We start from the raw sequence: 14,338 nt of genomic DNA, 5'->3' as shown, positions 1-14,338 counted from the left end.
GGTATTTATACTTTTAAAGTCCTTGCTCCTGAGCCTTTAAAGTCTTTACTCCTGCACATTGTCCCGAGACTGGGGAGGCAGGCATCCTTCATTTTTAGAAGATATCACTGCCCAGAGAAGAAAAGTGAGGGGTTCAGGTTACCCAGTTTATTGGATGTACAGCCAGGATCTGGAGTGTGACCCCACTGGAGACTGGGAGACTGAGTGGAAGCTTTTCTCTCTCCCCAGGACTCAGTGTGGGGCCTGGTATTGTCCCAAGGTTTGCCGGGAAGCAGAACTGATGTGGACCTTGGACCCAGGCCTTGGACCTGTGTTTGGTAGAAGGGTGCGCTTGTTTGCCAGGTTGGGAGCCAGGTGCCCAGGTGCCCAGAGATGATGGTCAGAGGGTCCTGTTGGCTTTGGCTTGACTTCTCATCCTTTGGGCAGCTGAATCACACAGGTGGTTCTCCTGGCAGCGGGCACTTTGTCTTTTCTCACTTCATAAAGATTTCCATCTAGGGCCTGCATTGCGGCGGCACAGATGTATCTCCTCACCCTTGGTGACCCTGCCCTGCAGGAAGATTCACTCCCTGCACGTGCCTTCATGCAATGTGGGCTCTGGGCCTGCATCTGGGCGACCGTGGAGGTCCTTGGCCTGCAGAAGTGCCAAACTTTCCCGGGAGACTGGAAACACTTCTTCCTCTCCTTGAGCAACAGACCCTTGCTGATTGCTACACCAGATGGGCAGTCCCAGACTCTCATCTGGTTGATGGGAGAAAGAAGCAGAATGTTTTCTGTTATCCTGCTCCAGAGAGAGCTACGGCTCTTGGAATATGGGAGGATTGTAGTTGAATATTAAAATCTTGTAGGAGCCATTTTTCACTTGGGTTCTCGCCATTGTCCCTCTGGGAATGTTTGATTTCTCACTTTCCCTTTGTGACCCTTAAGGCCCCTAAAGTGAGGCCACCCCGTGTGGAGGGGCTGAGCACACCGTGCTGGGCTATTTAGACTGTGAACTCTGCATCCGGCAGGAGCAACCAAATGTGCACTGCAGCTGCCAAAAGACTTCATTCAGTGGCTCATTGAATTCAATGGAAAGAGGTGTTAATAGAGTCAGGGGAAGTGATGCTATTAAAAAAAATGACATTGTGTGGTTCTGCTCTGTGTTTATTCTCCCTCAATGACTTCCAGATCAAACTTACACGGCTTTGCATCAAAAGATGCCTGTTCTGGACTCCAGTTTGCGGCAAATAAGATAGCCAGCAAGTTAACTCCTCTCCCCCTGCTGTATCCCATTCCTTGGGATGATTGTCAGATGGTGCAGGATTGCCTCGGCCCCGGTGGGAATTGCGTCTTGGTGTCAGCACAGGAGCATGATAGCAGGGTCATGTGTCATGCAACGGTCGGGCCGCTGGCCTCAGCCTCCAGCCATGATTAGGGTCTCTCCAGCTCTCCAGTCGAAACATCCCAAGGGTGGGGTGTTGGTGCAAGAAAGGGATCAGAACTCTGTGTTTTTCCTCCCTCCCTGATAAGATGCAGGGAAGTCGGCCAAAGGTTTTGGGAGCTCCAAATGGCGGAGGGTTGTTATTATGGGTGATGTGACTGGCGTCACTGAGACTGTCTGAGAGCTTGCATTCTCCATAGTTAATGAACTCGGTGGAGGGGATTAAGAGGTACAACCTTCCAGTTATAAATAAGACACGGGGATGTAATGTACAGCATAGGGAATATAGTCAATACTGGTGTGATGAGAGGTGGTAACTAAATGAACTGTGGTGACCATTCTGTAACGTGTATGAACATCAACTCACCATTTTGTACACCTGAAACTCATATAATATTGTATGTTAATTATTCTTCCATTAAAATAAATAAATGCCAATTATAATAACCAAAAACTTAAAAATAACCATTGGCAAAACAAATATAAATAAATAAATATAAAATAAATGATGGAATAAAATGACCAAAAAAATAGTTAATGCTTGGAGAATATAGTGTTCTTTGTACAAGATCTCTGGGGGTTGGTGTAATCATCCCACTGCCCGAGAACGAGGGGCTCTTCTTCCCCCAGCCCCTCCCAGGGAGAACGCAGATAAATCTCTAAACTGTATTCTCGATGAAGGCAGAGATACCAAGAAGGCGAAATTGATTGGGGAGGGGGGACAAAAGCACTCTTGCTCTTTTTACATATAAGGCACAGATATACATATGGTACATCAACAGATACACAGTGTATCTGTGTTATTAATATTTCATTAGGAAGGCGATTAGGAAAAAAAAATCTAAAAATGCTCTTTAGGTGGACAGTAATGAAAAAAGTTGAGAGGAACTGCCCTGCACTAAGGTTTTGGGGGATCTTGATGAAAGTAACCCAGAGTCCTGAAAGGTGGTAAAGTCTACACTCACTCCTGCCCTGCAGAGGTTCTTGCTCTGCAGAGAGCTGCTGACTCTGTTGGAACGATATGCATTAGCACTTTGTTACTAGGAACTTCATGCTCCCATCATCTATGGTAGAAATTTCAAAGCCGATCCAGGGTTCAGTTTCTCACATCCCCTTCTATTTTGTTTGCCCCCACCTCTCACTGGGAATGGGAGGGCACAATGTTTCACAGTTAGAAGTGTGCTAAGGATTCCTGATTCTCTTCAGTTCAGCATACTGGAGAGAGGATGGTCCTTCCTTCCTTTTCTTCCTTTTTAGGTGAGGATAGAGAAATAGCTAGGTGTTCGGGAGGGAATACACCACAGTCTCTTGTTTTCCTGAAGCTCTTCAATGAGGGCCACTAGGTACTAGGCTGGAACCTTTCACAGAAGGGCAGGAAGGAACTGGGGACACCAGAATTTGATGCCACAAAGTATGCCAACCTTATCCTAACATGCCTGGCCAAAAACTCAGGCCTGCTGGGGAAGATGCACAACCCCCCACCCCAGCTTTCCTGTGGGGGCTACCAGGGCTGACAGAGTCATCATGCCCATACACGAGGATTGATGGGGAAGGGTCCTCCAAAGTCATGACAGTTGAGTTCCCTTTTGTCCCTCCCCTGGGATGGTGAACATACACCTGAGTTTGTCTTACTGTTGGTGTCTCTCTGGGGTTCTTTTTTTCTTCCTGTTCTTTTTCTTTCTTTCTTTCTTTCTTTCTTTCTTTCTTTCTTTCTTTCTTTCTTTCTTTCTTTCTTTCTTTCTTTCTTTCTTTCTTTTTCTTTCTTTCTTTCCTTTCTCTTTGGCCTCTTCACTGGGACTTGGCCGGGCCATGTGCAAACCCCAACCATTCAACAGTGCTGGAGAGTAGATAGTATTTACCTCAATAATGGTAGTCTCTTTTCGATTCTTTTTAACTCTCAATTCAGATGACGGGTCGAAGCCGACACCCACGATGGAGACTCAGCCCGTGTTCGATGGAGATGGTAAGCTCTTGTATTACTTCCGACTCACATGCTCCCACCCATTTTTATGTTTGAGGAACGTCTTTCCTTTGGGTGTTTGTATAAGCTTTATTATTAGTTTTTTTCTTTTTTAATTTCAATTTTTCCCAGTTTAGGCTGGGTTGTTTTAACCTTTAAAAAAATGCAAATCCTCCCAGGAACTGGTACACTCTCTACTTCTGGAAAGGCCCTCTGTTCTAGCCAGGCTTCCTGCCTGGTCACCGATGTCCAACAATAACACAGCCTGGATGGACCCTTCGAGCTGCCAAGACCAAGGAGCCATGGCTGAGAAAGACAGGCCAGCACTGTCCCTTCAGTAGATGAACCAACACTTACAAGTTCCTTTACTGTGCCTAGCATTGTGCTAGGCCTCTGGGGGACAAAGAAGGAATAGTTGAGACGAAGCCTTTGCTCTCAAGACAATGGCAACTACTGGAGAATTTTATGTGTTAAATTATATGGTCTCAGTTTTTATCGTAGTGGACATTTTTGGAAGAAAGAGATCACAGTGGTCTGGAGAAAGACTATGTGAAGAGATGGGACCTGGGCTGGATCTTGAAAGGGGAAGGGAAGAATCAGGGCATTGCAGTGGGGGGACTGGAATGGGCAGAGGCGAGAGTATGGTGGGGATGAGGTATGGTAGGAAAGTAGGAGGAAAGAGATTGGTTAGTGGACCTGGTTTGGCTAAGCTGGATCTTGAGAGCATTTGAGAGAGAATTCTAGGGCAAGAGAAGTAGTGTAGCTGGTAGTAAGATAGAGGCTGAATGTCCCTGAAGGTATGAGGAGTAGACAAGAAGAGCGTTGGGTACAGAAGGCTGGCCTCTATTTGAGTTTGAGCTGCTCATGACCTACATTCTTCAGTGTGCTTTGCCATATACTCCAGGTTCCCATGAGGAGGAGTATGAAGCTTGGCAGAGTGCAGTTTCTAGAAAGTCTGACAATGAGGTTCGGCTCTCAGTGCAATATACAGCAAGCTTTGAGCAGCTTTCAGTTGAGTGTATCCAGACCTGGATCACGAGACTGGACAGGGAGACAGGAATGAAAAGAAATTATGCCACTGGTTGATACTGTGGCTACAGATGTCCCTAGCAGAGGCTCAGCTCTAGGTAGAAGGATTGAAATGTGAGCTATCCTTCACAACTGGTCATTTAGTGGAACATATATATGTGTGTTCATGCCTAGAAATTCAGATGTTTCTGTGATCCACAAATCTCTTGGATTTTTGGCAAGTCTGGATCTTGAGGGATCAGATGGGAAATGGAGACCGTGTCACCTTGGGAGATCGCCCCAACAATTTCACTAAAGAACTCATCACTCTTCAGTGTGTTCGGGGTCCTCCCAATTCTCATACCACTTGTCCACTGTGTGACCCAAGCCCTGAATGGCCTAGAGGCCCCCCAAGCTCTCTGCAGTCAAATGCTCTACCACTGAGCTATACCCCCACCCCAAGCAGTCTGGATGGAGGGATTCAGCCTCTGTTCATGAGAAACCATTAGGAAGGATATTGACGCACACATTGGACTCATCACTTTCCTTCCCATGTGGAACAGAGTCTCAGCAAGCTGAAATCTGTTGTGGCTCAGCCATTTCCTTCAAAATGGTCTCTGTGGTTTGTTTGGCATTCATTTGTTGATTTATCCCCTTTAAATCTTCTTCCAGGGAAGCAGCTGAGAGAGACTTGGCTTGGCCCATGCTCCTCACCTCCTGGGATAATATTTTGATTCCTGGATGGAGCGGCTCAGTGCCTCTGGACTTAGACCACTCTGCCTCTGAGCAGGGGAGGCCCTGGTTGGCTCCTATGAGCTAGCGGGGAGAGGAGCTTCCGTAGTGAGAAGGGAGAGGGCACTGAGACAAAGTGGATGTGAAATGAGGGAGAAAGCTCAAAGCCTTGATGCCTCAGACTTTAGAAAAAGCTCCTGAAGTCTGGGGGCTGCCCTCCAAGTTAACCACTCCCTTTGCCCAGATTTTATTTTCTCTCTTCTTTTTTTTTTTTTTTTTTCCCCAGAAATTACAGCCCCTACTCTATGGATTAAGCACTTGGTAATCAAGGACTCCAAACTGAACAACACCAATGTAAGGAATTCAGGTAAATAATCTGCCTAGGATTGTATACGTGCCTGATTTGCCTGTGGTTGCCCCATGGTTGGTCCGTGACTATTTGTTGTATGGGCTTGGGCAAGTCATTTAACCTGTCTTGTTTTCAAGTTCTACAGCTGTAAAGCGAGATCAGAGGAGTGAATCCCTTTCAACTTTAATTTTCTTCAACCAGTAGCTCAGGGATCATCTTTCATGAGCTGATCCTTTTAGCAAAAAAATCTTTTGACTATATGTTTTACTATTTTAATTGACTCTCTATATGCCCTGCAGAAGAATTTGAAAAAAATGACCTGGCATGGAAAAGTTGGACTTCAAGCCATAAGAGACTTGGTTCTGTGTGTTTTTTAAGGCTCCAAATAGCTGCTTACAGTCATGTCTTTTTGGTCTGATCTTTTGAGGGTCTTGTAAGTGCTCAGGTTTTGGTATTGGCTGAACCCCTTATAGAAAGGTGATAATTTTTGGAGGATGATCAGATTTGTAGGACTCATTCATAGAGTTCATTTATCATCAATGAAGACCAAAGTCAATAAAGTTCATTTACCATCAGTAAAGACCAGATGTCCACCAAGAGAAAAATGTATTAACAAACCCAATCTGTATCTCTATCGTGGGGAAATTATCCTTCTTTCAGCTTAAGACTTTAGTATGAGAAAAGTATACCCTCTGCATAATTTATACCTGCATAAAGTTGGTGAATTTCATTTCAGCCATATCATTTTTTCCTTATGGATATCAAGGTCTGTAAACAAAAGATCCATCCCTTTGAACTGATGGGCAGAGTTTTACAAGACCATTAATTAATGAGTGGGCTGTCACTGGCCCCCCGTAGGTTTATCCGTATGCCAGCTCTATCCTAAAAGTGGTAGCAGGGGAACTTGATTGTATGAAGTGAGTTACCCGTTGAGGTGAATCCATGCAGCATTGGTTGATTTTCTCTGTGACATGGGCTGGTCAGTACCTCTGCATGTGTCTGGTTCTCTGTTTGATAAGAGCTGGAGGTATGGGATGATGGGGTGCGAAGAAGACTATGTGAGTCCTGTGGGCCAGTCTTTGACAGAACAGTGCCATGTTTAAAGCACAGGCGTTGGAATCAGCAAAACCTGCGTTCACTTTCTGGCTCCAACACTTAGCAAGTGACCCAGGCAAGTGAAATAATCCCCCCCCCAGAGCCTCAATTCTCATCTGGGATCATGATCTTCGCCTCGAAGTGCTGTGAGTAAAGGTTAACTGAGATACTGTCTATCTGGTACTTAGGCAGTGCCAGGCTAAGTGATAAATAGTAAGTGCAAGATAAGCTGAAAGGACATTATTTATTGTTATAATCATTGTGGTAGGAAAGATGGCAATGTTAATGATACCGCTTACAGTGAACATTCTTTAATCAGGAAAGAATTTGTGATTGTCATTGTGAGCAAAAGCTTCTTTGTGGAACCTTCTTCCACCTCCCCTCTTGCTGTTAGGCAAATATGATAAGTCAAAGAGACATGGTTTTGGTGCCTGGGGTACCTGGAAGTGACATCTGCCAGCGGTCCCCCCATTCCCTGCACCAGGTCTGCAAAGCCCCAGGGTGAGGCTTTATTCTCTGTGACCAGGTGGCAGATATGAGGGTTAGCCCTCTGAAATTCTACAGTACCATTTGCCTGGAACACTCACTTGACATTTAGCAGTTGCTTCCAGAAATTGCTTCTTTTTCATCTACCAGTGGTTAATTTCCCTATTGAGGCTCTAAACTCTGTGAGGGCAAGGGCTTTGTTGCCTTTCTAATATATCTATTATAGAATCTAGCTCACTTTGTTTGATTGCTCTGGGGGAGGACAGAGGAGAAAAGACCATCATCATTATCATCATCATCAAAATCGGAATCATCCCATGGGGTCCTGCACAACTTGACATGTGTTATCTCACTGGAGCTTCACCACAACCCGATGAGATAAGTAATGTTATCACCTCCATCTGACAGATGTAGAGATGGAGGCTGAGAGAGAGGAAGTAACTTATCCTGGGTCCCAGCTAGTAAGGGGTGGGGCTGGGGAAAATGATTTATCTTTTCTTGTCTTCTTGGGCTATTTTCTCAGAGTGAAGTAAAGTGGTGATGTGAAGCTATTTGATGTTTGCTTCCACAAGTTCTTTGGCTTTCCATTCCTACTTGCCCTGTATTGTCGCCAACTGGATGAGTATTGGGTCTTATTGAGAAATGGTATCCAGGCAGGTACAACCGCCTTCTTTTTGTTGGTGTGACCCAGCCACCTTCATTTCTTCCTGGTTGGCCCCAGTTATGTCTGGAAGGTTAGTGTATAGAACAGGATAGTTCAGGGAGACCTAAAGCTGGGAGAAACTGAGACCAGCAATAATTATCAGAGATCGATACCTTAGACATTTTCATGTAAACTGAGGACTTTCTCCATCATGATCGAGTGGTAATACTGACTGAGTACCTGTGGACCCTTTTGATGGAATTATGTGTATGGGACATGGTGTCACAAAGGCATTTAGGCAGGGATTGGCAAATGACCATCTGCCTGTTCATGCAAATAAAGTTTTATTGGAACACAGCCTTACCCATTTATTTACCTATCGTCTATGGCTGTTTTGGAGCTGCAATAGTAGAGTTGAATAGTTGTGACAGAGACTGTCCAGCCTGCAAAACCTAAATGTTTACTATCTGACCCCTTACAGAAAGCAGTTTGCGGGCCCTTGGCCTATGGGACTGAAATAGAAGCTTTTGGATGGGAATGTGTGCATGGGGGTGTCTTTCTCCTGGTGTCTGGCCTCTCTCATAGACCAGGCAGAAATAGGGGCCGTGACTCCTGAGATGTTTCCCAACATGCCCAGGGAAGCCCGCATCATCAGCTCAGGAACTCTGGGCAGCTCACGTGGCCCTGCCCCGTCTCACGTGAACCTTTGCCAAGCTTCAACATTCTGTTCTGGTTTGTGCTCTCACAAATGGGATGCCAGGGAAGCTTCCTGAGGTCTGGCTTTTGTGGGCAGGGGTAGGGAATCATTTGTGTATAGAAGGGGTAAACCTCGTAATGGCATAAGCATGGGCTTTGGTATCAGACAAACCAATAGACCTGGCTTCCAGTGCTAGCTTCCCGTGAGAGGCTAAGTGACCTCGAGAAAGTTCATTATCTGTGAAACAAAGTTCTTAGTGCCTTGCAGGGTTTTTCTGAGGATTCAACAATATATATGAAATGCTTAATGCAGAGTAGGTACATCATGAATGATTTAAAAAATAATGGCTACTCTTGATGGTATATCTTTATATCTTGTGCCAAGTACTCTTCATGTTATCTCATTTGGTTTGATGAAAAGTCAGATAACACTTTAGTGATAACTAATGTCTGGGCAGCTGGCTCTGGTATGGATTGGAGCCTCTGGGTCAAGCCCCCGAGGCAGTTTCCCATTAGAGTTTGCCAGAAGATTCTGGGTTAGGTGAGCTGCAGCCCCCCACCCATGGGGAGGGCGAAGTGGGACTCAGAAGCCGGTCTAGGTGAGAGTTCTTCCCACTCTCTCTGAGGCAAGAAGGCCATCCCGATTCCTTCTACACCCCAAACATCCTTCTTTCACACTCAGACCCTGTGACGCCAGGTTTGTTTTCTGGCCTGGGGACTGTTGATGTTGGAAAGGTTCCACTGGGCAGCCAAAGCTTTGCAGTAACATGACACATATGCCTGCAGACTTATCCTGTCTCCCTCTCTCCTCCTGGAGGGGTCGATCCTTGTTTTTAAGGCTTTGTCTTGTGTTCCCTGTGGTCAGGGTCGCCTTTTGAGGACTTGGCAGCCTCCGCATTGACGGGTTTGCCCCTCTGGACTCCTGACTCTGATTCTGGTCTCTGTGGCACCAGGAGCTCTCTTGTACCTGGCCAGCCGACACCCTAGAACCTGACAGCAGGCATTTCCTCACATATGAGTGTTGGCCAGAGACTCTGTTCTGCTTTTAGGACCAAATATGAACTCTTGCGGAGTTTTTGGTATCAGAGCCTGGCTACCAAGGCATTTCTTAATATAACTAGAGTTTAAAAATCTTTTTTAACCATCTACATTTTATAGAAGAGCGCAAAGAGATTAAAGAAATGATGAAAACTAGGCTTTGTCTCATTCTTTGCCCCATATTCCATGTCCCACTGCTTCTAATTTTACTATGTGCAGACACTCTCCTACAGCTGTGATTTATAAATGTCTCTCTCTCTCTCTCTCTTTTTTTTCCGTATGACAGAATTCTGTGCTTTCTTGTCTGGGAAAATACTCTCAGGAAATATGGTCATGTGAGCCTTAACTCTTCTCTTGGAGCAGCATAGCGATGCCCTCAAGGCACATAGGCCCTCTCCCTCTGCCCCTGCCTGGCTGGCTACCTTTGGGAGCCACTGGTTGGGTCATTTCACTTCTCTTCTTCCTTCCCTGTCTCTTTCTTCCCTTTCCTGCCACCTTTCCTCGTTAGCTTCTTTCATGATCTGATCTGGCATTTTGAGAAGGCCCTAGAACCTGGCCCTGGGGATGAAATCCAAAAGGACTTGCTTTTCCTCCCTTGCCTCTTTGCCCAGCAGAGCTTCCTTGCGGGCATCACCTGAACGCAGCAGCTTGGGGGAACTCTGTTTCCCCAAGACAGAGCTGTCAGCAGGGGTACAAGGTGGAAATGCGTTTCTTGTAAGTTTTGCCATGAAAACGGCCCTGTCTCCGCACACGTGGGAGCGTTTGCCTAACTCACCACCCGCGTGGCCGGTCAGCTGTTCGCAGCACCCCAGCTCCTACCTGCCGGTGTCAGAGCCGTGCTCCTCTCGGCCTGCTGCAGGCCCCTTGGCTGCATTTGGACTGCTCCTTCCTCACCAAGGAAGCTCCTGCCGGGGCAGCTGCTATGACTGGGATGTGGGGTCACTCAGGCAACGGCACCTCCTGGCCGGATCCCCCAGCCCCCAAACCAACTCTTGGCCTGCCCAGAAACCGCGGGGTGATGTAATGACCTGAGGCCTGGAAAAATAAACAGCTCTCAGGGAAACCAGCGGTAGCTGTTGTAAGCAAACACCCCACAGCCACCTGGAACCTCGCACATGACGTGATTGGAAGGAAGAATGAGTAATTCGTTAACGTTAGCAGCCGAGGACGAGTCTGGGCTTGCGAGCATTCAAAATATCTGTATAAAAACAAACGCTTGATGTTTATTTCTATAACTGGCCTTCTGGACGCCTGCCCATCTATCTGCTGCAGGTGTCTTGGTCAGTCATGGCCAGGAGCATGGAGCTGGGGACAGGGAAGGGTGGTCATCCCTATGGCTCTCTCCATAGCAACAAAGGCCTTTCTCAAGTCTTTCCTTTGCAGAGAGGAGCCACACACACATTGGGAGGCCCTAGAGAGCCCAGCCCCGCAGTCCATTTTTTTCCTTGTTTTAAAATTAGCTTCCCCAGTTGTCTTGCTTCTTCACCCCACCGCATCTGCTTTGGACATAGGGTGCGGTGGTGGGGCACGTGAGGTGAGGTGAGAATATGATCCGCCTCTGGGCCTTGCTTGAACAGCGAAGGTTTTTCAGTAGGTGAGTTTGTATGCTTTTTGGTGTTGATAGCAAAACCATGGGCCCTAGCATTTTCTTTTGGCCTCTGCTCCTAAAAACCTGAAACTAAAGGTCCTGCTAAGGTACTGTAATTGGCTCCTTCCAATTTGCTAGAAGTCAACTATGGTCTCTGCTCTGTCTGAGGATCCTCATTCTGTGTTTATTTGTAAAATGGCTTTGCGAGAAGGCAGGGTATATATCTTATAAACACACTCACACAGTGTTTTGGGAGATGGAGAGTGAAGTTATGACACTTTGACAAATTAAAAACTCTCTCTTCCATTCCCTCCTCCCACCCCCGCCCCAGCATGTGCCCCCTCCTTCCTTCTTGCCTGCATTTTTATTTGCTAGCTCTTGTCCTTAAAGGATGGAGCTTGTCAGATCAAGGTCAATGAAGTTACTGAGCAAAACTAGAAAGAAGACAGCTTGCCACTTCTTAGTACTTGTCATTGCAAAACCACTGGGAAGCATTTCACATTCTTTTTGGTGGAAGGGTCACATGAGCTCACTTAATGGCATGAGGCAGGAGAGATGGAGCCTTTTCTAAAATTTGAGGGGATGTGAGTCAGTGATGCTTTGGGGGAAAAGTTAAAAAAAAAGTGCCTGTATGCTATATTGGGACGATCCATCCTCGAAGAAATATCTGCTGTAGCATTTATATCTTGTTTTCCTCCACTCCTCAGTTTCTTCTGTGTGGGAAGGCAGAAGTCAGTGCTTCCAACAATGGTGAACCATGCCTGGCCATTTTAGGTTCCACAGAGAGAAATTATTTACACAGGATGGTTGGTTTGTAATTTTCCCTTCCACGTCCTCACCCACGACATTTGTCCCAGAAGCACGCCCTATTTACAGAGAACCGACTGCAAACACCCCTGTGAGTAGGTGCCCTCAGCCAGTGTCGGGGTTGTGGGATGGGCATGGTGACTTTTGTTCTGGAGATGGGGCCTCTGAGCCACAGCAAGACTCTGAAGGGGTTGAGAGGTACAGGGGAGAACCTGGAACCAACAGCCTTGCCCCTCACGTAACCCCTCCCTGGTGCTTATGTTCGGAGGGGACGTGGGAGGCGGGGTTCGGTACGTGGGAGGCGGGGTTTGGTACATGGGAGGCGGAGTTTGGATCAGGTACCTGAGTCGTGGGGAAGCGCGCCCGATGCTCCCTAATTGTAAGGCTGTGGGTCTCGAGAGTGCGTCATCTAGTACCATCACTTCATTTTCAATGACAGAAAAGAGCCCCGGCTAGTCAAGGGCCTCGTCCAGGGTCACAGGCCCATCAAAAACAGCTATGTGCCAAGGCCTCTACGTGGTGCGAAGGGGGAGGAAATGCAAGGAATGTCTAAGGAAGGAGCCGGCTGTTGGGCCTTGGTGTGCCAAAGGGAGGGGGCCGTGGTGCAGTCCACTGCAGTGCAGGGAAATGTTCTATCACTGATCTTGTTTTGAGTTGCTGGCATGGTGAGCATAGAAAGGAGACTGATTCTTAGTTACATTATTATTTTTTTAGTTTTCGTACAGGCATTGTGCCTCTGCATCGCCTGCACTTGGCCCAGACTGAGCCCATGACCCACCCTTGATCCATCCCTGCAGTCCAACCGAGGAGACGAGTTATTCACGGGGATGGGTCAGGAAGCCCAGGTTCATTCCACATTTGCTGAGGACACTGCTACCTTAGACCGGCTAAGACCTTAGACCATTTATCAGCTGACTCTGGGGCCAGGTTAAATGCCTCTCCTGCTTCATTTAAGCCCCCCGAGACCCTATGGGGTGTTTGCTATCATTACCCTGCTTTTACAGATAAGGAACCTGGGACTTAGGGAGCTGAAGGGGACTGCCCAAGGTCACAGAGCTAACATGTGGTGGAGACTGATCTGTCTGACCCCAAAGCCCATGCTCTTGGCCACCACCCTGTATGGCCTCTACTCCAGCTGTTGTTGACTTCCATGAAACAGCCGCAGAGCCCTCCCTGTGCCAGGCCCTGGGGTGGAGTGTGCAAGAGTGGGACAGCTAGGCTCTTACTCTTGCTTTCTGCCTTGCCAAGGAAGCCCAGGTGTCCCCACGCCACCCCCACTCCTTTTCCTCTGACTGCCCTGAGTTCTCTCTGGCATTTGGGAACAGCCATTGCACTGAGCCTTGCTGCCTCCTCACCTATTCTGGGCCAGAGGTGAAGAGCATCTCTTGGCCAGTTAGTCCATCAGAAGGGGTCATCTGCTCCAGAGACCAACCTCCTCCAGTGGTCCAAAGTCCCTCTGTAGGTTAAGATTGGGTGATGGTATCATTTTCACTTCATTTGGGTACCCACCTGCTAGAGGAAAGGGCCTTTAGATTAAAGAGATGGGAGAACCCATCCCAGTGGAAGAGGTGACTGTTTTAAATTTGTGCATATTCTGTTTCTGTTCTCCCCACCCCCACCTCTACCTGCTACACCCCTGAGCACAGTTTCCGGGGTTGACTCCATTCTGTTTGTCAGTGAGGCTGTTTCTTCTCTGACCTGGCAGAGCCTCTCCTCTGGGCCTTTCCCTTCCTAGGCCTGTTGTCTGTCCTCAGATCTGAAGTGAGCCCTGAGCAATGGTTCTGTGCATTCCCCTCCTCTCTCGGGGGCTCTCGCAGTCCCTAGATGACTCTGACTCAGGAATCGGTGATGGCCGAATGGCAGCTCAGTGCTGGGTGTGATGGAGGGCCCACGGTGGCAGGCCAGAGCCAGCCCCAAACATGGTGCTTGGAAAAATGGTCCTCTGGGGTCCACTTGGCCCCTCCTGTGAAAAAGTGCAAAGTCCACAAGTAAGAAAAATAACCTCTTCACATAGTTGGCTTGAAACCATAGGTGCTAAAACTCTGTGTGGCTAAGTAAACAAAAAGGGCCTGCTCCGCGACGGTCCATAAATCACTCCTGAAGATGATGGGCTCCAGCAGCACGTCGTCCCCTGGAGACCACATCCCCAGCCCTTCAAGACCAGGAAAGTCACTGCCTTCAGACCTGGTCCTACCTGTCTCTCCTCTTGTGTCTGCAGTCTCCCTTGGTGGCGGATTCTCTGTCCCGAGTCGGCGGCGTAGATGACTGCCACCCTCCCATGCTGACTCAGGGAACCCGGAGGCCGGGACCACGAGTTCTTCTGCCTCTGGAATTTTAAGTCGTGACTTAGGAAAGGTTGTTTTTAACACACGGCTTGTTATTTTGGGTTATTGTTCAGCATTGCATTCATTTTTGATAAGAGGCTAGGTGGGCGTGTGGTATTGGAAGGGGTTTCAGGCTAGTTGTGGGCGACACAACGCTAGTGTTTTCCTTAATGTTCTTGGCCTGCTGGA

General features: G+C 47.6%; 1 protein-coding gene across 1 annotated transcript in view; it reads left to right on the top strand.

Annotated features, from left to right (window-relative positions):
• The window catches only part of SMOC1 (SPARC related modular calcium binding 1), a 149,734-nt gene that overhangs the window by 110,640 nt on the left and 24,756 nt on the right, over positions 1-14,338 (top strand). Inside the window, 2 exon segments of the mRNA XM_028099670.2 lie at positions 3,330-3,386; positions 5,410-5,490. Coding sequence (XP_027955471.2) covers positions 3,330-3,386; positions 5,410-5,490 — 138 coding nt within the window.

This window comes from Eumetopias jubatus, unplaced genomic scaffold (genome assembly GCF_037043125.1).
Source record: "Eumetopias jubatus isolate StellerSeaLion01/CBP00866 unplaced genomic scaffold, mEumJub1_p1.0 scaffold_7, whole genome shotgun sequence".
Taxonomy (NCBI): Eukaryota; Metazoa; Chordata; class Mammalia; order Carnivora; family Otariidae; genus Eumetopias; species Eumetopias jubatus.
Note: the sequence above shows the minus strand (reverse complement) of the source record. Positions and strands in the feature narration are given on the sequence as shown.